At 45.3% G+C, this 27341-nt stretch overlaps 1 protein-coding gene across 11 annotated transcripts in view; it reads left to right on the top strand.

The window, feature by feature from the left end:
* The first annotated feature begins 12069 nt into the window (after positions 1–12069).
* EIF4G3 (eukaryotic translation initiation factor 4 gamma 3) overlaps positions 12070–27341 on the top strand; it is a 335147-nt gene continuing 319875 nt past the window's right edge. For 8 of the 11 annotated variants that reach the window (XM_055331203.1, XM_055331202.1, XM_055331204.1 and 5 more), the window contains exon 1: positions 12070–12341. In XM_055331203.1, the coding sequence (XP_055187178.1) occupies positions 12130–12341 (212 nt within the window). In that variant the 5' untranslated portion in view covers positions 12070–12129. The remainder of the gene's footprint in view (positions 12342–27341) is intronic. The other 3 variants (XM_055331207.1, XM_055331206.1, XM_055331205.1) reach the window with 1 other exon arrangement.

Genomic DNA, 27341 nt, shown 5'->3' with positions numbered 1-27341 from the left:
GGGCAAGAACCATGGATCTTCTTCAACTTCTCTATTTCAGTGGAAGAAAAGGCATGTAATGAGGGTAGGGGAAAAAATGATTGCCAAATTAGGGAAACTGAAAAATGTCCATCTGCAGAATTAATTCTAAATTGCTGCTATTTTCATTCTCATGCTAGCGGGAAAGGCAGAGCCTAGCAACGCACCCCAGCCTCTTTCCAGGTGTCTGGAGTGCCAGCAGGCCAGGCCAAGCTAGTAGGCTGGCTCCTGTGGATATCACTGGAGCCAGTTCAGTGCTTGGTGCCAGCTGTGGGCATCTGGAAATCCAGCTTCCTCTTCCAGTCATTGGATAGGGGGAAAACAGAGTCCAGGATTTTCCCAAGGCAGCAAACTTGGCAGGATGATTAAATAGCATCCGGCTTGACAAGAGCCAGGGGGAAGGCTGGGCCACCCAGGGTAGGATATGGTTTCCAGATTCAAGATGGGATATGTGGGTGATTATGTGAAGTCCCTTGGTTTAGAGAGGGCTGGAAGCTTGCTAGGCGGGTATTGGAGACCTTTCACTGGGCCAGGCCCAGTGGCAGTGCAGGTTAACCTCAGTAGATTTGGTGTGGGGGTTCTAATAAGGCCTGGCATCAGAGAGGTCAAAGGCTATCTTGCCCCCAGACCCAGCAGCCACCTCCAGCCACCTCCTGAATATGTTGGGTGCCCCTGTTATATGCAGGCAGTATTAGCACTCAGAGCTCTATCAGAGTGTTATGGGGATTCAATGAGTTAATACATAGGAAGCATTTTGCCCATTGCCTGGCTCAAAGTGAATGCTCAGAATGCTCAGTGTCAGTTGTTTTTATCAGCCAGACACGCGGATGGTTGGTTCCTGCTTGCTAGCTTACTTAACGCTCATCACAGCTCGCAGAGGCAGAAATTAATAGGTTAAAAAAATCATTGTTAGGGTTGGGAAAACTGTGGCACAATGGGGTTATGGAACTTGCTCAAAGACACAGAGTTAAAAGTTAGAAGAGAAGAAAGAACTTGTGCACCTCAACAACAATAACAAGACACAAACAGGGAGGGGTGCCTGGGTGGTTCAGTCTGCTAACTGTCCCTCTCTTGATCTCAGCTCAGGTCTTGATCTCAGGGTTGTGAGTTCAAATCCCGCACTGGGGCTCCACAGTGGGTGTGGAGCCTACTTAAAAACAAACAAACAAACAGGGAGACACCTGGCTGGCTCAGTAGGTGGAACGTTGGACTCTTGATCTTATCAGGGTTGTGAGTTCAAGTCCCACCTTGGACATAGAACCTACTTAAAAATTTCAAAAAAAATTTTTTTTAAATCGTGAAAAGATGCTCGATATCACTAATCATTAGGGAAATGCAAATCAAAACCACAAGTTACCACTTCATACCCACTAGGATGGCTATTATCCAGAACGAAAAAGGAAGGAAGGAAGAAAAGAAGGAGGAAATGAAAGAAGGAAAGAAAAGTATTGGTGAGGATGTGGACAAATCAAACCTCTTGAGCATTTGCTGGTGGGGTCGTAGAATGGTGCAGCCATTGTGGAAAGCAGGATGGAAGTTCCTCAAAAAATTAAACAGAATCACCATATGAGGCAACAATTCCACTTCCGGTATATACCCCAAAGAATTGAAAGCAGTAACCTTTTTTTTTTTTTTTAAAGATTTTATTTATTCATGAGAGGCAGAGACAGGCAGAGGGAGAATCAGGCTGCCTGCAGGGAGCCCAATGCCGGACTCGATCCTGGGATCCTGGCATCACAACCTGAGCCGAAGGCAGAGGCTCAACCGCTGAGCACCCAGGCATCCCAAAAGCAGTAACTTGAATAGATATCTGCACACCTGTTCTCAAAGATCCACTGATCTCTGTATGGATGAACAAAATGTGGTATATCTATGTAATGGAATATTAGTCAACCTTAAAAAGGAATTATGTCCTGATACCCACTGCAAGATGGATGAACCTTAGAAGCATTATACTAGGTAAAATGCACCAGCACAAAAGGACAAGTATTGTGTGATTCCATTTATATGAGGTCCTAGAGTAGTCAAATTCGTAGAGACAGGAAGTAGAATGTGGTCGAGTAGGAGAATGGGGAGTTTCTGTTTAATGAGTATAGTGTTTCAGTTTGGAATGTGGCAGATGTTCTGAAGATGGACGGTGGTGGTGATTGCACAATAATGTGAATGTCACTTAGTGCCACTAGTTGTACACATAAAAATGATTAAGGGGGGGGGTGCCTGAGTGACAAAGTTGGTTAAGCACTTGACTCTTGGTTTTGGCTCAGATGGTGATCTCAGGGTCATGGGATAGAGCCCCACATTGGGCTCTGCACTAAATAGCAAAGCCTGCCTGAATTTCTCTCTCCCTCTCCCTCTGCCCCCCTGTGCTCGTGTGCTCCCGCTCTCTCTTTCCCAAATAAATAAATCTTTTAAAAAATGGTTGGGGCAGCCTTGATGGCCCAGCGGTTTGGCGCTGCCTTCAGCCCGGGGTATGATCCTGAAGACCCAGGATCAAGTCCCACATCAGGTTCCCTGCATTGAGCCTGCTTCTCCCTCTGCCTGTGTCTCTGCCTCTCTCTCTCTCATTCTGTGTCTTTCATGAATAATAATAAAGAAATAAAATCTTTTTTAAAAAAGGTTAAAGTGGTGGATTTTATGTTGTGTACATCTTACCACACACACACACACACACACACACACACAAAAGGTTGCAAGAAGGAGGAAAAGAGGAGGAGGAAGTAAAAGAAAGTAGTAGAGTTGCAAAGAGGACCGGGTTCTATCTATCTTGAGAGTCCCCTGGGATGGTTCCAAATGGGAGCCTGCTTGTCCCTTTGCCCCTCCCTCCAAACCCTTGTGTATGTGCATGCACTCTCCCTCAAATAAATAAATAAAATCTTTTATTTTTTAAATTTTAAAAAAGATTTTATTTATCTATTCATGAGAAACAGAGACAGAGAGAGGCAGAGACACAGGCAGAGGGAGAAGCAGGCTCCATGCAGGGAGCCCGACGTGGAACTGGATCCCAGGTCCCCAGGATCACACTCTGGGCTGAAAGCAGCGCTAAACCGCTGAGCCACCCAGGCTGCCCAAATAAAATCTTTTTTTTTTTCCAAATAAAATCTTTTTAAAAATGTTAAAAACCCAACAACTGGCCAGCAAAGAGAAAAGAGGTATCTTGGTGATGATGGATACACCCAGATATAACAACTTCTATTTAATTCAAAGTATTTGCAAATGATATTCAACTTGAAGGGCAGTCCTAATTTTGCTCCAGTGAGATCAGAGAATGTAAGTGCTGAGGAGTCAGAACGTGATAACTATACTCCATCCTCTCCATGCGGCACCCGCCCCCACAACCTGTGTTCCCATAGCATTCATTATTTTGTGTCCAGGCGACAAACATTTATGGAATAATCCGATTTGTGTTTTTTTATTTTTTTTTAAATTTTATTTATTTATTCACGAGAGACACAGAGAGAGAGGCAGAGACACAGGCAGAGGGAGAAGCAGGTTCCTCACAGGGAGCCTGATGAGAGACTTGATCCCCAGACCCCCAGGATCACACCCTGAGCTGAAGGCAGATGCTCAACCAGTGAGCCACCCAGGCTTCCCTGATTCGTGTTTTTTTTTTTTTAACACCACCAAGCAATTCTCAGACACCAGCTGGGTGTCCTGCAACTTAACTCAGTTTTGATGCCATCGACCTGGAGATGGCATCAGATCCCACAGGTTGAGGGCTCAGTCCTTTAGGACTGCCCACCCCCCCTTTCAAATGCTAATTGCAAGGCCAGGTTGTCACCTGTGCTTTTGACCTACTGGCTAGAGAGCAGAGGTTCCTATGAGCCTTTCCTTGGGTTTGATTAATTTGCTAGAGTGGTTTACAGAACTCAGAGAAGCATCTTCCTCCCTAGATTATCAATTTATTATGAAAGGATGTAACTTGGGAACAGCCAGGTGGAAGAGATGCAGAGGGCAAGAGTCTGATCATCCATGTCCTCTCCAGGAGAGCCTCTTTCCCAGAATCTTCACATGCTCACTAGCCTAGAAGCTCTGTGGACCCCATCCTTTGGAGTTCTTACAGAGGCTTCATTACACAGGCATGACTGCATAAATAATTGTAACTCAATCTCCAGCTCTTTTCCCCTCCTCAGAAATCCTGGGGTGGGGCTGAAAGTTTCAACCCTCTAATCTCAAGGTTTGGTTCCCCTGACAACCAGCCCCCCTTCCCCATCCTTAGGTGACCTAGGGGCTTTCCAAAAGTCACCTCCTTAACATAACAAAAGATACCTTTATTATTCTAATTACTTAGGAAATTCCAAGGGTTTTAGAGGTCTCTGCTGGGAACAGAAGACTGAATATAAATTTCGTATTACAAATCACAATATCACAAACCCATAACACATGGCAGGCACTATTCTATAGCCTAGAGATACGCCAGTGAACAAAACAGACAAAATCCCTCCTCTTCTAGGGCTAACATTCTAACAGGGGAGAGCTAGACCACAAACTCATAAACATGGCAATGTCACACGTCAGATGGCAACTGGTGTCACGAAGGAAATTCAAGCAGGCCAGGGTGTGCTGAGGATGAGGGTGGCTTGTTAATTTATATGGGACGTCTGGGAAGCCTTCTCTGATAAGGTGGCATTTGAGCAGAAACATGAAGGAAGTGAGGGAATGTTCAGGGCAGATAGCCCAAGGACGGGGCAACAGGAAAGGCAGAGGCCCTGAAGTGGGGGTGTGCTTGGGACAAAGGAACATCAAAGAAGCCAGTGCACTGAGGAAGGAGAAAGAGCAGGACAGCAGCTCATCTCACCTTTGTGAGATGGGGGGTAGGGCTCATGGAGCACCTTGTAGGCCATTGAATGGCCTTTTTTTTTTTTTTTTAACTTATTTGACAGAGAGAGAAAGTACAACCAAGGGGAGTGGGAGAGGGAGCAGGAGAAGCAGGCTCCCCGCTGAGCAGGGAGGCCGATGTGAGACTCGATCTCAGGACCCTGGGATCATGACCTGAGCCACCCAGGCACCCCTAGCTTTTTTGCTTTTACTCCAACTGAGAAAGGGAGACAGTAAAGTGCTCTTAGCAGAGAACTGATATGACCGTAACTTTTTAATGTAAATAATTATGGGGATTGCTTAACTTGTAGGTCCAGCTACTTCTCTCTAGTGCCCCGAAGAGGAATAAGAGGCCACAGCTATCTAATGGGGCCCAGCATGGGGCCTGGCACATAGTTGTCACTCAGTAAATGCCAGTTACAGGATTCCTGAGGATCCCTGGTTCCAGAGGCATGCCGGCGAGGCATGGCCAATGCTGGAAGCAGGACAAGGCCAGGGGGGTGGCTGCAGACTTCTTAAAGGGAGGACGGTATCAGTGACAAAAACCTTGTCCTAGCAGCGAGGAGAAGCTGGGGTTTCAGTGTCTGCTCTGCTGCACCCTTGCTGCGTGACCTTGAAAAAATCCTTTCCTATCTCTGGGTTCTATTCCTAAAACCAGAACACTGGGTAAGGCCATCATCTCTAAGGAGTTTTTAGGACAGTATTTTCAGGACTCTAATTATCGTGCTTAAAAAACAAATGGTGGTGGGGATCCCTGAGTGGGCCATCACTCCCCTTCATGTTTAGCGCCTGCCTTTGGGCCAGGGCATGGTCCTGGAGTCCCAGGATGGAGTGCCGCGTCGGTTCCTGGTGTGGAGCCTGCTTCTCCCTCTGCCTGTGTCTCCTCTCTCCCTCCCTCTCTCTCTCTGTGTCTATCATGAATATAAAAACAAAAAACAAAAAACAAATCGTGGTAAAATACAAATAACATAAAACTTACCATCTTAACCATTCTGTGAGAGTATCTTTCCCCCCCTTCTTGTATCCTGGGGAAGCCGTGCTATCTGCAGCCACCAGTGGCTGGCGCGGGCTGGGATCACTTCCAGAAGGAGTAGCTGGGCACTGGACAGCCAGCCCCCACACACTGTGGCCAAAGGGGCAGGACAGCGTGGGTCCTGGAGAAGAAAGCTGCACCCTACCCCTGGGGGGAACAAGGGAGGAGCTAAGCTTTGTTGAGATGAGATACTTCTTAGCCCCAGGCCCTGGTGATGCTCTATGGCCCCTTTAAGTCTTGCTTTACTTCTTTATTTTATTTTTTTTTAAGTTTTTATTTATTTTTTTTTATTTTTATTTTATTTATGATAGTCACACAGAGAGAGAGGCAAAGACACAGGCAGAGGGAGAAGCAGGCTCCATGCACCGTGGCCCGACGTGGGATTCGATCCTGGGTCTCCAGGATTGCGCCCTGGGCCAAAGGCAGGCGCCAAACCGGTGCGCCACCCAGGGATCCCCGCTTTACTTCTTTAGAGGCCTACCTGAGGTGGGGAAGGCGGGGTGTTAGGGAGTTATTTTGCAAATGGCCCAGAGAAGTTAGAAGACTTGCTCACAGTAGGTAGTACAGCTGGTCTGTAAGGTTAGAATCCAGATCTGTGTTGAAGTTTCAAACCTTTGCAAGAAATCACCACCCTCACATGGCACCTGACCATTGGGCCCTGTGATGTCTGGAAGGGCCCTGCTGGTACAGCTCTTCACTGAAGAGCATTCATGGCTGATTACAAACATGCTTATTGTAGTACAGGCAACAGGGCAAACAATTTCTTTACTTTTCCCACTGGGGCCTTTCTCCTTCCACTCACATTCACTTTATTTTTTTTAATTTTAATTTTTATTTATTTATGATAGTCACAGAGAGAGAGAGAGGCAGAGACATAGGCAGAGGGAGAAGCAGGCTCCATGCACCGGAAGCCCGACGTGGGATTCGATCCCGGGTCTCCAGGATCGCGCCCTGGGCCAAAGGCAGGCACCAAACCTCTGCGCCACCAGGGATTCCCTCACATCCACTTTAGATGGGTGCCCTGAGGCGTCTCCTTCTTCAGTCTTCAATCCTCCTTTTTTATGTTTTTAAAACTTCTTGGCCTTCCACCTCTAGGTCTTAACTGATGAGGGTCTATGGGCCACCCAGTTTCATGGCCAGCTCTACCCTTGGTGGGTGTTCGCATGTTGCTGAGTGGAACAGCAAATAACATACAAACCCCTCTGTGTCTACTGAAGATGGCTTCTGTTGGCATAACATGGCTTGTCTTTATGCTAATAGGCCAGTCCCCTCCAGGAGGAAAAATGAGGGGAGAGAGAGAACTCCAGCTTGCAACAATACTTTCAAGTTTTCTTTCTTTCTTCTTCTTCTTCTTCTTCTTCTTCTTCTTTTTTTTTTTAAGATTTTATTTATTCATGAGAGACACAGAGAGAGAAAGAGAGAGGCAGAGATGCAGGCAGAGGGAGAAGCAGGCTCCATGCTGGGACCCCAGGATCACGCCCTGGGCCCAATCAGGCACTAAACCGCTGAGCCACCCAGGTATCCCCTACTTTCAAGTTTTCAATTAAGAAATGAAGGGATCCCCGCAAGCTCAATCTCCAGTTCACTCAGAGGAACAGAGCACCGAACCCAAATGATAACAAATAGGAAAAAGTCCATCACCCGGCCATGAGATGTACAAACCAAGTCTTCACGTGTCTGCTTGCTCTTTGAACGAGGATGGAGAGATATATTTATTTGGGGGTGGTGGTGTAGGTCTGTTTTGGAGGCAGCACGGTGGGCTTTGGGAGCGGTAGAGATCAAAGGTACAACACTCCTGTGGGCTGTTGGTGCCTGCTCTGGGGTACTCTTGGCCTTTTCTTTCTCTTTACAGGGAGGCCCAGCCTGGGATCTGGGGTACCCAGGACTCCAGGGTAACATGAAATCCTCTGAGGATTCACAATTATCCTGTCCTTCAGAAAGTCTCATGTCCTATTTATTGAGTGCTAGATATTCAGGATGTTTTAAATGACTAAGTAATATACCTGACAGTTACTATGAACCAGGGACTGTGCTAAGTGCTTTGCATCTGTTGTCTTTTAAAAATCATTATTAGGGACGCCTGGGTGGTTCAGCCTTGAGTGTCTGCCTTCGGCTCGGGGCGTGATCCCGGGGTCTGAGGATACAGTCCTGCATTGGGCTCCCTCCCTGCAGGGAGCCTGCTTCTCCCTCTGCCTATGTCTCTGTCTCTGTCTCTCTCTCTCATAAACAAATAAATAAAATCTTAAAAAAATTAGGGCAGCCCCGTTGGAGCAGCGGTTTAGCGCCACCTGCAGCCCGGGGTTTGATCCTGGGGACCCAGGATGGAGTCCCACGTCAGGCTCCCTGCATGGAGCCTGCTTCTCCCTCTGCCTGTGCCTCTGCCCCTCTCTCTGTGTCTCTATGAATAAATAAAATCTTTAAAAATATTTAAAAAACATTATTAAAACATTAAAAAAAAGATTTTATTTATTCAATTGAGACAGAGAGATAGAGAGAGCATGAGCAGGCTGAGGGGCAGAGGCAGAGGGAGAAGCAGGCTTTCTGCTGAGCCAGGAGCCCAACGTGGGGCTCCATCCCAGGACCCAGAGTGAAGGGTGACCTGAGGTGAAGGCAGACACTTAAGCATCTGAGCCACCTAGGTGCCCCTATTAAAAAAAACAAGAGTTTAGGGATTCCTGGGTGGCTAAGGAGTTGAGCATCTGCCTTTCGGTCAGGGCGTGGTCCTGAAGTCCTGGGATCAAGTCCCACATCAGGCTCCCTGCTTGGAGCCTGCTTCTCCCTCTGCCTATGTCTGTGCCTCTCTCTCTGTCTCTCTCTGTCTCTCATGAATAAATACATAAAATCTTTTTAAAAAATTAAAAAAAATTTAAATTTAAAATTTATTTGAGAGAAAGAGAATGTGAGTACAAGCGAGGGAGGGGCAAGAGAAGTAGACTCCCCTCTGAGTGTGGAGCCTGATATGGGGCTTGATGGGAGGATGGACGTGGGGCTCGATCCCAGGACCCTGAAATCATGACCTAAACTGAAGTCAGATGCTTAACTCACTGAACCACCCAGGAGGCCCTGTATTTGTCTTATTTTTCTTGATAAGAGGTAGAACCTATTTTTACAGATGAGAAAACCGAGGCTGAGAGGTTAAGTGATTTATTCAAGGTCGTCCAGCTAATAATTAAAGGCAGGGCTGAGATTCAAACTCAGGTGATTGGATCCCAATGGCTGTACTTTGTCCTGAGAGCAAAGTATCCACTGCCTTGGGAGCCTGGAGGAGGGGTGCCTCTTTCACCCTGGGCAGTGAGAGAAGGCTGCCTGGAAAAGGTGAGGCCTGAGATAACTCTTGAAGCAGGAGAAGGAAGGAACCAATGGACTGAGGAGACTGAGGGTGGTTTGGGGTTATTGGTAGTAGAAGTAGAAGCACTCTGCGGATAGGTCCCAGAGGCAGAAAGAAAATGGCTTTGTTTGTGGGAGATCAAGGTGGTTCCTGAGCTGGGTGTGAATGGCAGGATAGAAGCAGAGCCCAGGTTCTGAAGGATCTCCAATTTAGACTGGGTCCTGAAGACAGTGGGGGAACTTTGGAGGGCTCTCAGCAGGCAAGTTCACAGAGCCAGCTTTGCTTTTGACAGCGCCTCTGGCCACAATGGGGAGGTTGCTATGTTGAAGGACAGGTGGCTTATCCGACCCGTGGTTAGAAGCCTTGGATTTGTATACCGGCCTTTCCACTTAAAAGTTCTATAGGTTGAGGGGTGCATGGGTGGCTCAGTCAATTAAAGATCTGACTCTACATCTCAGCTCAGGTCTTTTTTTTTTTTTTTTTTCCCCAGCTCAAGTCTTGATCTCAGAGTGGTGAGTTCAAGTCCCCTGTTGGGACGTGAAGCCTACTTAAAAAAAAAATAAGTTAGGCAGGTTACTTCCTTACATATTTGAGCCCCAGTTTCTTCATTTGTTAACAGGATAAAGTAACACCTTGTATAGTCGTTGAGGTGAATAAGAGTTAATCTCAGCAAACATGTTCAGCCAAGTTGTATCCTGGCACATAGTAGGTGTTTAGTAAATACTAGCTGCTCTGTGAGAGGGGTATTGAGCAGGGCCATGGTCTGGGATAAAAGAACATTTTACATTTTTGACTTGCTCTCTGGAAGCCTCCCCTCATTGATTGCCTAGGGGCAGAATCTTATCAGGACTTTTACATTATTTTGCCCAAGGTCTTTCCGCTTTGAGAGATAATACTCACAAAGTGTTTAGCAAAGATCAGGCACATGGTAATCACCTGATGCTTGTAGCTATTATTAAGTTAGAAAATGAAACTGGCTTAGAAAAAGAATAGCAATTAAGCAATTATCAGTCTGTTATCACTCTAGTGTAAATGAGAAGCCAAATTCTTTCCTGGGAACAGGTTTTGACTGGGAAAAGGAAGTCTGAGAACACCAGGAAGGAGAATATAGGCAACTGAACCACTTGGGAATTGTTCCTGGAGCCAGTCATGCCTGGAGAAGAGCAGAAGATCCAATCCTCAGTCATTAGATATAACATGTCCAAACGGTTTAAGATTCCAGCATATGAAGAAACTCTTGTCTTCCAGTCTGAAGATGGGGAATGAGGCATATGGAGCTCCCAGGGATTGTCGAGAATTGGGCACCCACTGTGTGTAGAAGTTTACGTGAAAAAAAAAAAAAGTCAGTATGAAGAAGTTTAGCAGGAGTCAGAACCATGGGAAAGTCTCTTGTCTGTTTTCTGTATCAGTTTCCTCAATGCTTCTGTCCTGTGATGGTATTGTGCCGAGCTTCAGTTTCTTCACCTGTAAAATGGGTACTACCTATTTCACAGCACTCTATGAGATAATGTGTATGAAGTGCTCGGTGCCTGGTAGCCAGTCCTACTGGGATCGCCCCGTAGATTCCTGCGATTCCTTTCCACTCCATCACCTGTACCCAGGACAAGGCCCCGGATCCGGATGGGGTGTGCGAGGAAGGGCTGGGTGATCTTGGTTTGCCCAACGGGGAGCAAAAGACAAGTGCTATTTTAAGAGCTGCTGGTCAAGGGGCGCCCTAGTAATGGGGCAGGCCTTGGACCAATCGGTCCCCAGAACCCTCAGCCTAGGGCTGGTTAGATGAAGAGCATCGCAGCAGGTCCCCAGGCGACTTGGGAGTTGGCAAGGCTCCTCCCGGTGAAGGTGGAATCAGGCTCCAGGCTTGGCTCTGCCCCTTCCCGGCTGGGTGACCTTGGGCCAGTCACTTTTCCTCCTCGGGCTTCAGGATGCTCTAGAAATGAGGCTCCTCAGGGTGCTCTAGAAGGAGGCCGAAGTGTCGACACAATGGACGAGAGCGGCGTTGGGGGCCTGCGAGTGCTATTTATTATGCTACCAGATGCACGCAGCGGGTTCCTTTCCAGCGGTTTACTCTGGTTAAGCGGTTCCTTCCACTGTAAGTGAGGTTTCTCGCCTCACCGCCTCCCGCCCCTGCGGGCAGGGCTCTGCGCACCGCAGGCTCCAGGGCCGTTGCCATTGTTCTTGGAGGCTGGGCGGCAGGGGAGGGCTCCGGCGGGCCAGACCTCGCCTCTGGTCCGCGCCTCCACCCCGCACCCCCGCCGCAGCGAGCCTGGGAAGCCCCTCGCCGATCTTTCCCGAGGAGGCGAGTCCTCCCCAGAGCTCTCCCGAACGGCGGCCGAAGACGCCCCCGAGCGTCTCCGAAGAATCCCGACCGCTCGCAGTCTCCGGAAAGAGCCGAAGGCTCTTCCCACTCTCGGCCTCCCGAGCCGCTCCGAAAAGGCCCGAAGTTTTCCGAGCGGCCGTCCTGCCGGACTGCTGGAGGCGGCCGCAGCGCCATGTTGGATGCTCTGCTCGTTGAGTGAAGAAAATCCGCCGGCATCGCCTGAGCCCCGCTACCGAGAAGGGCGCCGCTTCCCCCGGGGAGGGGGATAAAGACCCCCCGCCGCCGGCCCATGAGGATATTGCCGTGAAAGGTCCGGTCTCTCCGCCTCCTGCCCCCGCCGGGTCCGGCCCCCCCCCTGGGGTCGCGTTGTCACGGAGACCGGCAGCCGGTGGTGCTGGCCCGCGGGGCGGCTGCTGCTGCCGGCGGCGGCGGCGGCGGCGGCGGCGGGCGTGTGTGACCGGCCCCGGCCCCCTCCTCCTCCTCCTCCCAGCCTCCCCCCGGCCCCCCGCTCCCGCCGCCTCCCCGGGTCTGCCCCCATCCCGCCCCCCCGCTGCCCCCGGCCCCTGCACCCCGGCGCGCCCGGTCCCGCTCTGGGGGGGTTGGTGGCTTCGCTTTGCCATGAGTTTACCGCAGAAACCGGCTCTGAAATCAGGCTCAGCGGCTGCAGCAGGAACCGGACCCGGCACCGGAGCGGCGGCGGCGGCGGCAGCAGCGGTACCGCCTCCTCACCCGGCGGCAGCAGCAGCGGCGGCGGCAGCGGCGGCGGCGGCGGCGGCAGCGGCCCCTCCTCACCCGAACATCAGGGCCCTCCAGACCCAGGCGCCCCAACAGTATCCTTTTCACCTTCCTGCCGGCCTTTCGGCTTCTCGCCGCAGCCCCGGGAGTGGGGGTGGGGTGGGCCGGCTCCCCGGGGACCCTCCTGCCGGCCGCCACAGCCCAGTCGGGGAAGGGGCTGCTGCCTGAGCCCCCGCAGCCGGCTCGGCCGGAGCTTTCGGGGTGCCCCGGCGGCCGCAGCCCCGCGGGGGACCCCGGGACCCTCTGCAGTACTGTGAAAACTAGCTCGGTTCGGCCTGGCCTCTGCAGCCCTTCCCTTTTAGAGCTGGGGGACCCTTCCCCCCACCTCCTGGCCTCCCCCCGCCCCCCTTTATTAGGCCGAATTTGCTGGTGCTTGGGACCAGCCCTGCGGGGAAGGCTTTTCTCTGTTGTGAGGACTACACCCTCCTCCTGCTCCTCTCGCTCCTGCTCCCCCTGCAGCGGGCCTGGTGGGCTTCCCTAATTGTTATTATTAGTACATAATAAACTTTATGGGTAGATTTCCTGTCTGAAAGTAAGCTCAGTTCGTTTTTGAGGTAAGTCGGATTTTAAATCTACCGTGAGAATGTACGAAAAGCACCCCCCCCCCCCCCCCCCCGGCTAATGTTGTTTAGCGATGCGGGGGGTGGGGTGGGGGGGGAGTTGTGATGTGGTTTGTGGTGGAACGCGATCTGAGGAGGAAATGTTACACCGGACGCTTCCCTGTCTTTGACCTTTTTAAAGGAAGAGGAAGTTAACTGACATTACCCATCACCCCCAAAAGTCTCACTTCTTGGAAGGCTTCTGTTACGGATATTTTCAAAGGCTTTAATTTCCTCTTCTTAGGCCTGATGTCTAGAGGGGATCAGGGCTTCTGGAGGACAGTCTGGTATTGAATGTATCTAATTTCATGTTATTTGCTCGATTGTAGAATTTTTGGACAGCTTTGATTGAAAAGACTTGATCACGAGGTATTTTAGTGAGAAACTAGCCGGTGAAGGTAAAATGTTGAATTCATGAATTCCACGGAGATTTAGAAAGGTATTACCTACCTGAGAATAACATTTCGTCATGCACCTTTCCCTCCCCCATCCGTTGTATTTGTGTAAATCAATAAATAACCATTGGCTGTTAGATGTGTTGTGTTTTTGTATTTGTGTCATTTTGTGTTTGACTTCCAGAGAGAGTAGGGTGTTGGAGCAAATAATTGCGGTGAAGTCCACGGATGATTTCACAGTCTGTAGTTTGATTCCTGTCTGTATCGATTACTTTGAGAAGGGAAAGGTATCTCCCTTCTAGAGTCATTTCAGGTCACCCTTTTGGTTTCTGTCAAGTGTCATTTTCTCTGTTCTTTAAATATTGTTATTCAATCCAGGCAGTGTGGCGCAGAGTAAAGATAAATTCCATTCCAGTGTGATGTGTGTACTGATTTCATAATGTTTTTATCCTGCATGATTCTTTTTCACGGATGAGAATGCTTAATGATACCTTAGTGTTGCTCATGGAAAAAGCTGGTTAGTGTTGATCAAGATCCCTAGTTGCTTTACTTTGGGGGGAAAAAAGGGTTGGCTGATTTGCCTACTTCCAGGTGGAGGTCACTGCTGGATCTCTTAAACATATCTTCACTTAATGCTTTGTGAGTTTGAATTCCTTTCTAATTTCAGTCTTTTTCTTTCTTTTTTTTTTTTGGTCTTGATTGCCCATACTTGGTTAGGGCCTTAAGTTTATATACTATGCTACCAAGTAAATTCTTCATTACTTGTATCTTGGAGCTATTTTGGCAATTAAGCATTGAAAGGAAGCCCATAGTGTGTGTGCTTGATGTACAAAGTGGTAAGTGACCAGTGCTTCACCAAGCACTTGGAGCTTTATTTGGACGCAAAGAGCTGTGATTTAAGTGTTCACGTGTGCTTTTTCTCAATGCATTTCACAAAGGAAGGACTTCTACAAGCTCTGAATTGGTTGCAACACAGAAGTAGTTACCAGTACTGCAACAGTTGTTAAAGGGCATACATTTAAGGTGTAATTTCCGGTGGCAATGGTACTTACACCCATTTGTAGTAATGTGGGATAGTTGGTTTTATGTGGCTTTAAGATTTTACATGGTCTCATGTCATAGAATAGATTAAAATTCTTAATGTATTTCACAATTCTGTTATCTTAATGCTTCACTCACTGAGGTTTCGATTAGTGAAATCTAAAGGTTTGGTAGTGGGGATCCCTGGGTGGCACAGCAGTTTAGCGCCTGCCTTTGGCCCAGGGCGCGATCCTGGAGACCGGGGATCGAATCCTACGATCCTGGAGACCCGGGATCGAATCCCACGTTGGGCTCCTGGTTCATGGAGCCTGCTTCTCCCTTCTGCCTATGTCTCTGCCCCCCTCTCTCCCCTCTCTCTCTCTCTCACTGTGTGCCTATCATAAAAAATAAATAAATAAATAAATAAAGGTTTGGTAGTAAATAAGGTATAGGTTACAGATTTCATTAGAACATACTAATGATGAAATGTTACGAGTGGTAGTGGGGAATAGGTTAAGATGGATTGAAACAGAGCAATTTCTGCTTTTCTACCCAGAAGGAGTGTGGGAATTGGCATTTGTTTGATGAAAGTAGTCATCATGTGATTAGTTGATACACACGAAGCTTTGAGACTGAGGTGCAAGACTGGAGTTGCTTTTTTCTATGGCTTGGTTAAATCTCCGGTTCCTCAAAATATATGGGTACAATTGTGTTTGAATTGAATTAATACATTCATATAGTTTTTTAACTTTATGAAAATATTGGAAGGAGAGTCACCTGACAGTGTTTTTGGTTTGTACTTTGTGTTCAAGTGACAAATTAGAAATGGAGAATGTTGGCAATAATAAATTGAAATATAAAGTGGAACCTACGTCTAAGCATCATTATTGCATGGCGGGCCCATAAAGCCATTTCAGTTTCAGGTAGAGGCCTTTGACTGCAAAGAGACAGAGAATGGGGCCTGGCAAGGAATGGGACATGATGGAGGGTGGCAGGGATGGTGGGGGATGAAAGAGGATAAACCCTACTGTGAAAAGTGCTACTGTGAGGGAGGAATATGCTTAGAGTTTTTATAACGTAATCCAATATGAATAGTTTATGAAATTGGCACTTCAAGATACTTGCCTTGAGATATGCTCTCCCCAGCTTCCCAGTATGAGCTTCTGAAGCTCTGTTTGAGCATTTTAAAAGTGATTCTTAACCTTTTCTGGGTAACAAATAACTTTGACATTTTGATGAAAGCTTTTAGACCCTCTCCACAGAAAATCGTTGCTTACATTTTCAGGGGATCTTGGGCCCCTGTTAAAAGCCTAGCCCTTTAGATGGAAATTGCTTACCTTTCAGATTAATTAAAGATAAATGAGTTTGAATTTAGGTGCCCAAATAGTTCTGACTTAGAGCAATTTTGCAGTCTGTTATGAATACACAGTGTTCTATTTATATGGAAAGACTTCAGGGTATAATTTCTCTCCGAGCTGCTGACACTTCTGGGGAGTCTAGTTACGGTTTTGGGGCAGCCAGTTTGGTTAAAATCAGGGCAGTGGGTTCTTTGAAGGAACTAAATTTGGTAAAGGCCTGTGGCAATAGGAAAATGACCTGTGTCCTCAGCTATTTTGTCTTGGATATGATATATTAAAAACAAATATGCCCATTGAGGGTTTTTTTGTATTTAGTTCTTTTTTTTTTTGTTTTCTATGTTGATTTTCAGTTTTATAGGTTGAAGCCATAACATTTATTTCCCTCTTTTTGCCTCTTGACCAAAGCTAAATCTGCATAATGTTAATAGTATTCATTATTGAGTGCCTACTGTTCTAGTTCATACATGCATGATTTTATTTATTTTTTCTTAGTTTTCACAAGAATCCTAATAAGGTAGGCACTGTTTATATTTTACAGATGAGGAAACTGAAGAGTAGAGAAGTAATGTTCCCAAGATTGTCCATCTAGTAAGTGGTGGTCCACAGCTCAGACCGTGGTATGATTGGCTCCAAAGCTCATGAATGTCCTTTCTCCTATGCCTTACTTCTTTGTTTTTAAAGATTTTATTTATTTCTTCATGGGAGATAGAGAGAGAGAGAGAGGCAGAGACACAAGGAGAGGGAGAAGCAGGCTCCATGCAGGAAGCCCTATGTGATGGGGATCCCTGGGTGGCTCAGCGGTTTGAGGCCTGCCTTCGGCCCAGGGCATGATCCTGGAGACCCGGGATCGAGTTCCGCATCGGGCTCCCTGCATGGAGCCTGCCTCTCCCTCTGCCTGTGTCTCTGCCTCTCTCTCTCTCTGTCTATGAATGAATAAATAAAATTTAAAAAAAAAACAAAAAACAAAAAAAGGAAGCCCAATGTGAGACTCTATCCCGGGACTCGGGGATCATGCCCTGAGCCAAAGGCCAAAGGCAGAGGCTCAACTGCTGAGCCATCCAGGCGTCCCTGCCTCGTTACTTATTTCTTACCAAGTCGGCATATGAGAGTGGGAGGTAGTTAGGGTAAGGTCTTTATGCGGTACAGAGGCTCTGTGGAGTCATTTAGAATATTATGATACTGTATCTTGTTTTAATTAGTTCGTAGCCACATATTGCAAGACATGTATGTTATCTTTACCTCATTGACTCTTAAAGCATTAGAATAGGCCTGCACATTTGATTCAGTGCATGTTTCTGCTTGTTCAGAAGTTAGCAAGGCCTCTAGCAAAATACTGTTGTAACTAGCAGCTAGAACTCTGTAGCTCATGAAGTGGCCAGCAGTCTCTCCACTCCTATGCCCCACCATCAACAGAAATGAATGTGTGTTCCTTTTTTTTTTTTAATTAATTAATTAATTAATTTATGATAGTCACACACACACACACACACACACACAGAGAGAGAGAGAGAGAGAGAGAGAGAGAGAGAGAGAGGCAGAGACATAGGCAGAGGGAGAAGCAGGCTCCACGCACTGGGAGCCCGACGTGGGATTTGATCCCGGGTCTCCAGGATCATGCCCTGGGCCGAAGGCAGGCGTCAAACCGCTGCGCCACCCAGGGATCCCATGAATGTGTGTTCTTAAGGGTAGATCCTCTTCTAGGAAGGAGATGGGGAGACTGATGGAAGATGAAGATTAGGAAGGAAGAATGCTACTCAGCTACCTGAATCACTGCTGCTGCTATTCCTTGTCCTAGGCTTCTAGGTCTTTTTTTTTTTTTTTAATTTTTATTTATTTATGATAGTCACACAGAGAGAGAGGCAGAGACAGAAGCAGGCTCCATGCACCGGGAGCCCGATGTGGGATTCAATCCCGGGTCTCCAGGATCGCGCCGTGGGCCAAAGGCAGGCGCCAAACCACTGCACCACCCAGGGATCCCAGGCTTCTAGGTCTTAAAGTGAGGTCTTTTCTGTCAAACTGAGGTTAAACCACCGAAGGACTGATATGTTTTTTTTTTCTTCCACATTGGAGTTTTCTTTTCTTTGTTTTGTTAAAGATTTTATTTATTTATTCTTGAGAGACAGAGAGAGGCAGAGGGAGAAGTAGGCTCCCTGCAGGGAGCCTGATGTGGGACTCAGTCCCAGGACTCTGGGATCACTCCCTGAGTCGAAGACAGACACTCAACCGCTGAGCCACCCAGGCATCCCTTATAGACACTTATTAATGTATTCTTTGTCTGATGGTCAGTGACATTAGAAGCATACTAACATGGATCATGGGGAAGGCAACTTGATTGTATAAGAGGCTTCTGGGTTTTGGCTTATTAATGTTAGATTTAGTCAAACAGACTGAAATGCCTCTATGACTTGGGTAGTGAAGATCGTGACATGGCTTGAGACCATAAAATAAGGTTGCTATGGCCAGCCAGATGGTGGCTTGCTCTGTTTGATGATATAGTTAGTTCATTATGAAAATGAGGGAAAGTAAGTTCTGGAATAAACTCTTATAATGAGATACAATCTATTTTTACTTTAGGAGTAATAATTTGAGCTAATAGGAAACTTTTCCTGGTTTTTTAGCCAGGTGTCTGACTTCTAGCAGTGTATAAACTGCAGCTGAGATTAAATCTATGAAATATTGCGAGATCCCAGGCTACTTCTGAATTCTCAAATGGTTCCTAGTTCTTTGGCTTGCTGCCAACAAGGAGTTTTTCACTCTTCTGTAGCCTTAGCTGAAATTTGAGACAATTTTAACTATTTTAAGTACATTTGAAATTTGTCAGTTTTTATGACCTTTATTAACTAGTGGTAGTTTTGTCCTTTTTCAAGCCCATGTGTGTTCCCTCTTAGGAGATACTGAATTCAGTCAATATAATGTAAGGTCCATAAAGGCAGAGAATTTTGTCAGTTTTGTTTGTTGTTGAATTGCCAACCTCTAGAGCAATACCTGGCAAATAAGAAGTCTATAAATATTTGTTGAAATGTTAAGTTAGAGTCTGGGAATCAGTTTTAAGATAAGTTTTAGGGCTAATATAGATGGCATCACAACTCACATTTAGCATTCAAGGCTGCCCTAAAATTGTTTTGCGTTGATGTGTAATTGAATTGATGATAGTTTCATAATTTTGTTTGATATGGAATAGCATTGACCTAGTTTACAAAGTCAAAGTCATCTATGTGGCTGAGTTACCTTTGAAGTATAGATACTGATGATTAATTAGCGTTGGTATGAGACCAAAGAGGAAAAACATTTATAGTCAAATGCTACTATTAAAGATTTTGTTTTATGATTATAAGAACTAACATACAATTAAATCAGGATTACAGAAAAGTTAAAAGTCACCCATAGTCTTAATATGTAGAGATAACCACTGTTAACATTATCATGTATTTCTTTCCTGCACTTTTTTCTATGGCCTTTATTATTTTTATTCCTTTAAAAAAATTTATTTATTTATTTATTTATTTATTTTTTTTTAATTTTTATTTATTTATGATAGTCACAGAGAGAGAGAGAGAGGCAGAGACACAGGCAGAGGGAGAAGCAGGCTCCATGCACCGGAGCCCGATGTGGGATTCGATCCGGGTCTCCAGGATCGCGCCCTGGGCCAAAGGCAGGCGCTAAACCGCTGCGCCACCAGGGATCCCTATTTATTTATTATTTATTTATTTATTTATTTATTTATTTATTTATTTATTTATTTATTTATAATAGACATACAGAGAGAGAGAGAGAGAGAGAGAGAGAGAGAGGGGCAGAGACACAGGCAGAGGGAGAAGCAGGCTCCATGCACCGGGAGCCCGATGTGGGACTCGATCCTGGGTCTCCAGGATCCCGCCCTGGGCCAAAGGCAGGCGCCAAACCGCTGAGCCACCCAGGGATCCCCTGTTATTTATTTTTTAAAAATATTTTACCGGGGATCCCTGGGTGGCGCAGCGGTTTAGTGCCTGCCTTTGGCCCAGGGCGGGATCCAGGAGACCAGGATCGAGTCCCGGGTTGGGCTCCCGGCATGGAACCTGCTTCTCCCTCTGCCTGTGTCTCTGCCTCTCTCTCTCTATGTCTATCATGAATAAATAAATAAAATCTTTAAAAAAAAGATTTTATTTATATTAGAGCAAGATCAGGGGGGAGAGAGAAGGTAAAAGCAGACTCCGAGCTGAGCAGGTAGCCTGATGCAGGCTTGATCCCAGGACCCTGGGACCATGACCTGAATTGGAGGCAGAGGCTTAACGACTGAGCCACCCAGGCGCCCCATCAACTTTTTGACTATTATGAGTAATTATACTATGAATGTCTTTGTGTGGATGTAGGTTTTCATTTCTCTTGGGTATATACATTGGGATACAGTTGGTGGGCTTTATAAGGTAACTCCATGTTTGTTTTATTTTGTTTTTAAGATTAATTTATGAGAGAGCCTACACACATAAGAGCAGAGGGGGGCAGAGGTAGAGGGAGAATCTCAAGCAGATTCCTCGCTGAGTGTGGAGCCTGTTGCTGGCAGATCTCAGGACTCTGAGATCATGACAGAAGCCAAAATCAAGAGACATTTAACTGGCTAAGCCACCAAGGTGTCCCAAGGTAACTCCAAGTTTAACATTTTGAGAGACTGCCAAAGTTTCTCCTAAGTGACTGCACCATTTTACATTCGTATCAGCAAAGTATTAGGGTTCCAACACTTGTCATTATCTTTTTTATCATAGGACATCCTAGTGGGTGTGAAGTGATAGCTCATTATGGTTTTCATTTGCTTTTCCTTGATTGCTAATTGAGTATTTTTTCTTGTGTTTATTGGACATTTGTCTTTGGAGAAATGTCTGTTCAAATCCTTTACCCAGTTTTGTTTCCCCTCTACCCAGTTTTTAATGAGGTTGTCTTTTTATTATTGAGTTGTAAGAGTTCTTTATTCTGGATCCAAGTCCCTTATCATACAATATTTACAAATATACATATTTTTTATTATTTTAAGATTTTATTTATTTTAGCAAGAGAATGAAAGAGCATGCAAGTGGATGAGGAGCAGAGGGGGAGGGGAACGGAGCGGGGAAGAATCTCAAGCTGAGTTTGGAACTTCATCTGGGGCTCAGTCCCAAAACCCTGAGATCGTGACCTGAGCTGAAACCAAGAATTGGACAATTAACCTGACTGAGCCACTCAGGGGCTCGTGTGTGTGTGTGTGTGTGTGTGTGTGTGTGTGTGTGTATTTTAGAGATTTATTATTTGAGAGGGAGTGCTTGTGTGCCCACAAGGTGGTGGTGGTAGGATGGGTGGTAGGCAGGGCAGAGGGAGAAGGAGAGGTGAAGAGAATCTCAAGCAGGCTCCCTGCTGAGTTCAGAGCCCTGCCCTACATGGGGCTTGACCTCATGATCCTGAGATCATGATTTGAGCGGAAATCCAGAGTTGGAAGCTTAACTGACTGAGCCACCCACACACTCCTACAAATACTTTATCCCATTCAGTGGGTTGTCTTTTCTTCCTCTCTCTCTCTCTCTCTCTCTCTCTCTCTCTACAGATTTTATTTTTAAGGAATTTCTTTTTTTTTTTAAGATTTTATTTATTTATTCATGAGAGACGCAGAGAGTGGGGCAGAGACATAGAGACATAGGCAGAGGAAAAACAGGCTTTCTGCAGGAAGCCTGATGCAGGACTTGATCCCAGGACCCCAGGACCCCAGGATCATGCCCTGAGCTGAAAGCAGGCACTCAACCGCTCCCTGAGCTACCCAGGCGTCCCTTTAAGGAATTTCTGTACCCAGCTTGGGGCTTGAACTCAAAACCCCAAGACCAAGAGTCACATGCTCTACTGACTGAGCCAGCCAGGTGCCCCTCACTTTCTTGATAGTGTCCTTTGGAATTTTTTTTTTTTTTTTTTGGTCACTTGTGCTTCCTTAGTGTGTCTAAAAAGGCTTTCCTTAACCCAGGGTCACAGAAATTTACTCTTTTCTAATTTTAGCTCTTAAATTTAGATCTTTGATCCATTTTGAGTTAATTTTTGTGTATGCTGTGAAGTAAGGATCCAGTTTTATTCTTTTGCATGCGACTATCCAGTTGTTTGAACACTATTTGTTTTGTTTTTTTTTAAATATATTTTTTTAATTTATTTATGATAGGCACACAGTGAGAGAGAGAGAGAGAGAGAGGCAGAGACACAGGCAGAGGGAGAAGCAGGCTCCATGCACTGGGAGCCCGACGTGGGATTCGATCCCGGGTCTCCAGGATCGCGCCCTGGGCCAAAGGCAGGCGCCAAACCACTGCGCCACCCAGGGATCCCCGCACTATTTGTTAAAAGAATATTTTTTGAATTGTCTGGGCACTTTGTCAAAAATCAGTTGTGTTTTGTTTTTGTTTTTTATTTACTGGGAAACTGACATGATGGAAACTGTTATTGAAAATTTGTTTTTTTTTAAAAAAAAAAAAAGAAAATTTGTTTTAAAAAAAAAAATTCGTTGAGTGCAGCCCTGGTGGCTCAGCGGTTTAGCGCCCCTTAAGCCCCTGGGGTGTGATCCTGGAGACCCAGGATCAAGTCCCACGTCGGGCTCCCTGCATGGAGCCTGCTTCTCCCTCTGCCTGTTTCTGCCTTTCTCTCTCTATGTCTCTCATGAATAAATAAAATCTTTTTTTTTTTTTTTAATTTTTATTTATTTATGATAGTCACACACACAGAGAGAGAGAGAGGCAGAGACACAGGCAGAGGGAGAAGCAGGCTCCATGCACCGGGAGCCCGACGTGGGATTCGATTCCGGGTCTCCAGGATCGTGCCCTGGGCCAAAGGCAGGCGCCAAACCGCTGCGCCACCCAGGGATCCCTGAATAAATAAAATCTTAAAAAAAAAAAAAAAATTTGTTGAGGTCTGCAGATTGAAATAAGGAACAGGAAAGATTAAGAGACTAGCAGTGATATCACAGAATTACATTTAAAGTTTTATCAACTGGGGCAGCCCGGGTGGCTCAGCGGTTTAGTGCCCGCTTTCAGCCCAGGGCCTGATCCTGGAGACCCGGGATCGAGTCCCACGTTGGGCTCCTTGCATGGAGCCTGCTTCTTCCTCTGCCTGTGCCTCTGCTTCTCTCTCTCTCTCTCTGTCCCTCGTGAGTAAATAAATAAAATCTTAAAAAAAATAAAGTTTTATCAACCGGGCAGCCTGGGTGGCTCAGTGGTTTAGCGGCGCCTTCTGCCCAGGGCATGATCCTGGAGATCCGGGATCGAGTCCCATGTTGGGCTCCCTGTATGGAGCCTGCTTCTCCCTCTGCCTGTGTCTCTGCCTTTCTGTGTGTCTCTCATGAATAAATAAATAAAATCTTTAAAAAATAATAAAGTTTTATCAACCATTAAGTATTTGAGATTTAGTAAGGTGTGCTATTTATAAAATATGGCCTACTGAATACATGAACTTTGATCATTTTCACCTTTTGTATAATGCCTGAAAAACAGGAGAGCTACTTAAAAGAGATTTTGCCTATCTCTATTATTAAGATAATTTTCTATGAGGCTGTGATATGTGATAGCTTTGTGAAAAATAACATATGGGCATTTGATTATTTTGCTGTGCTGTGAAGAATTGAAATTGTAAGTTACAAATTCCTGGGTTATTGTATTTCACATAGAATATTAGTTCTGCCTAGAGCATTTATATAATTTTCAAGATAAATTTGATTTTTTTTGTTTATTAGGCTATATCCTCAAGCTATCCTAATGTGTACATTTTTATAAAGAAATAAAATTGGAAAAAAAAAGAAAATTGGCAAATAGTGCTCACTGCTAACAGGATTCTTCTGTTACTGAGGAAAAGACCACATTAATGAAGAGGCTTTTTATAACCTTTCAAGTCTCTGCCTGTCCCTGCCCCTCTCTGTATGTCTCATGAATAAATAAAATAAAATCTTTAAAAAACAACAGCAGTAGGTTTTTTTTTTTTTTTTAAGATTTATTTATTTATTCATTAAAGACAGAGAGAGGCAGAGATATAGACAGAGGGAGAAAGAGGCTCCATGCAAGGAGCCTGATGTGGGACTTGATCGTGGGACTCCAGGATCAGGCCATGGGCTGAAGGTGGTGCTAAACCACTGAGCCACCCAGGCTGCATGCAACAGAGTTTTGGATGAAAATTTTCTACACACATACACATGCAACGTCTCTTCAGTGACTTGAAATATTATATTGTGGGAATGGGGTTGCTGATTTTTTAAGATTATCTGTACTTTTTGGGGATTCCTGGGTAGCTCAGCGGTTCTGTGCCTGCCTTCGGCCCAGGGCGTGATCCTGGAGTCCCGGGATCAAGTCCCGCCAATATTGGGGAAATCTTAAAAAAAAAAAAAAAAAAAAAGTCTCAACAATATTAAACAAGTACTTGAGGTCTTTAAAAAGTTATGTAGGTAATTAAGACCTACTTCCTTGACATATTTAATGAGCTAAGCTAAAGACAGGCATACTAATTTATAAAACTTGAAAAGTAGAGATATCTTTTTTTTTTTTAAGATTTTATTTCTTCATGAGAGACACACACACACAGAGAGAGAGAGAGAGAGAGAGAGAGAGGCAAGACACTGGCAGAGGGAGAAGCAGGCTCCATGCAGGGAGCCCGACGGGGGTCTCAACCCTGGGTTTCCAGGACCACGCCCTGGACTGAAGGCGACCCTTAACTGCTGAGCCACCGCTGAGCCACCTGGGCTGCCCTATTGTTGAGACTTTGAGGCTATTATATCATGCTCATCTGATAGTTCCAATATTATATTGTTGGTCTTTTTTAGAAATATTAGAATTTGGAACCAGTCCAACTTCCTGAGGTAACTGCTGTGTTTCAAAAGTAGACAGTGGAGTACTTGACCTTAGCTTATTACCTTTTGTGTTGTGACTGGGTGAGTGTACTTGAATGTGGTATGTTTTAGGCAAGGCAGTGAGAGCTGAATACTGCTTTGGAAAGTCAATGATTTTATTCTTGATTTTATTCTGAAAGTCATAATTAAAAGATGCCAGCATGTTAGTATGTATTGCCTTATTTTCCATTTTCATAATCTTTCTTGGGATCTCTGGTCAACCTTTCTGGTCCCTTCCCCCCAGAGGCATTTTTTTCCTGAGGTTGAGGGACATGCTGGTGACTTTCCAAAGCATCAGGTTTGTGCATAAACTGATTTGAGATCTTTATTTATTTATTGTAAAAAAAGATTTATTTGATGCAGAGAGAGTACACAAGCAGTGTGAGAGGCAGGCTCCCCACTGAGCAGAGAGCCTGACATGGGGCTTGATCCCAGGACTCTGGGATCATGACGTGAGTCCAAAGCAGATGCTTAACCGACTGAGCCATCCAAGTGCCCCTGATTTGAGATCTTTAATATCAGAATGCACTTTGACTTACCAGTAGCATGACCAAAGATCTTTCTTCTGCAGTTGTGGTATGGATGCTAAATTATGTATTCATCCTATCTAGTAACCATTATATATAGTTTAGAAAATTAGCAGTCTTTATGCTACTTTTTTTTTTTCCTTTATGCTACTTCTAGATGTGTTCCTAAAATACTTTGGAAAGCAGCAAAACATTTTATACCCCTTGTTCTAGCAATTTGCATTTGATCTTATAGTTCTAAAGGTCTCTGACGTTAGCATGTGAACTAAGTAGGAGCAAAGTATCCTTAGCCTCTTTAATACAAAAAAAGAAACTACTTGAACTGATTTTAGACCTACAGAAAACTTGACAAAATGGTTGTAAGAGTTTTCAGCCCCTGTCTCCTTCCCCTATTGTAAACATCTTTCATTACCACAATATAATTATCAAATACAGGAAATTAACATTGATACAATATTATCAACTAAAGTGCAGATCTTGTTCCAGTTTTTAGCAGTTTTTCCACTGTTCTTTTTTCTGTTTCAGGATTGCACATTGCATTTGGCCATTATTTCTCCTTAGCTCCTCTAGACTGTATAATTGTTCCTTTATTTAATCCTATATTTATCAAGTCTGCCCATTCTTTTTGTGAAATTGAGGGCTTTGGTCTGTTCATAAGGGTATCGTGTGAAAGTTGGTGTCAATGATAAGGACAATTGTGAGAGCCCTCCAGCTGGCAACATAGCCTTCAGAAACCTATTGCTGTTCACCTTCCTAATTTTTCTTGAATATTTAGAGAGAAGGGTAAATTTTATTTTATTTTTTTTGTATTTTAGAATCATATTTATGAAAGTAGCATAGTTACTATTCAGTTGAACGTTCAACTGAAGGGAACTGGTTAACCTGTAGTGGCAAGGTTAGAATGCTGAAGGGAGAAGGAAAAAAAATAATGGAATCTTGAGATAAGAGAGGAAGTAGAAAACAGAAGGAAAATTTTGGTGATTGTTTTGATTCCACAGATTAGGTTAATAGTTCCTGATGCTTAGTAGACACACAATAATTTAAGTGGCCAAAGAAGGAAGTGTTAATTAACTGCATGTGTTAGCTGTTGATGGAGCTACAAAAGAAACCTGAAGTGGGGTCTCTGCCTCTTAGGTGCTTCAGTCAAACAGTTAAAGAATTTAAGGTGTTTTCTAAATGGACATAGGAGATCAGAGACCTGAGAGATCAATGAGGAATGGAGGAGTTAGGAAGTAGGATTTGAGTAGATGGAAGAGGAGGGACATTTACAGTTGAGGGAAAAATACGTTTATAGCAGTTAGGAAGTGTGGTAGATGGTAGTCAGAAGACATGCTTGACTAAAAATGGAAAACCGAATGTGCAGTACATGTGACAGTTTTGGAAACTTTTGGATATCTGTTCTTTTATCTTGTAGCAAACAGTTTTTGCAAACCTGACACATACGAACACTTTTGGTTCTTGGAGGAAGATGAAGTTGGTGCTGGATGGATTGAGATCCATACGAAGCATGGAGACTAATATGCTAGGCTCACTGCAGGCTTTCTGCGATTTTGCTGATATACATCTAGTCTAGAGGAGAGATGAAAGGGAAAGGGTGATTTTATAATGAAAACTCTCAAAGAAAGCTAGAGATTTGAGTATCCTTGGTGAAAGAATGAGAAGAGCTAAAATTACTCTAAGGCTTTGAGACTAGAAAATGATACTGTTTGTGATCAAGTAAGAAAGATGTAGGAGGAGACGCCTGGGTGGCTCAGTGGTTGAGCATCTGCCTTTGGTTCAGGGCATGATCCCAGGATATGGGAATGAGTCCCACATCAGGCTCCCTATATGGAGCCTGCTTCTCCCTCTGTCTCTCATGAATAAATAAATAAAATCTTTTTTTTTTAAGATTTTATTTATTTATTCATAGACACAGAGAGAGAGAGAGAGAGAGAGGCAGAGACACAGGCAGAGGGAGAAGCAGGCTCCATGCAGGGACCCCGATGTGGGACTCGATCCTGGGACTCTAGGATCCTGCCCTGGGCCAAAGGCAGGCGCTAAACTGCTGAGCCACCCAGGGATCCCCCCCCTTTTTTTTTTTTAAAGAAAGAGCTTGAGTGGTGGGTGGAGGAGTAGGAGGGACAGAAGCTGAGGGAGAAGGAGAAAGAGAGTCTTAAATGTGCAGCCCGACTGGGGGGGTGGTGGTGGGGTGGGTCGGTAGGTGGGGGGAGGGTGCTCAAGCTCATGACCCTGAGATCATGACCTGAGCTGAAATCAAAAGCCGATGCTCAACTGACTGAGCCACCCAGGCA

This window comes from Nyctereutes procyonoides, unplaced genomic scaffold, assembly GCF_905146905.1.
Source record: "Nyctereutes procyonoides isolate TBG_1078 unplaced genomic scaffold, NYPRO_anot_genome, whole genome shotgun sequence".
Lineage (NCBI taxonomy): Eukaryota > Metazoa > Chordata > Mammalia > Carnivora > Canidae > Nyctereutes > Nyctereutes procyonoides.
Note: the sequence above shows the minus strand (reverse complement) of the source record. Positions and strands in the feature narration are given on the sequence as shown.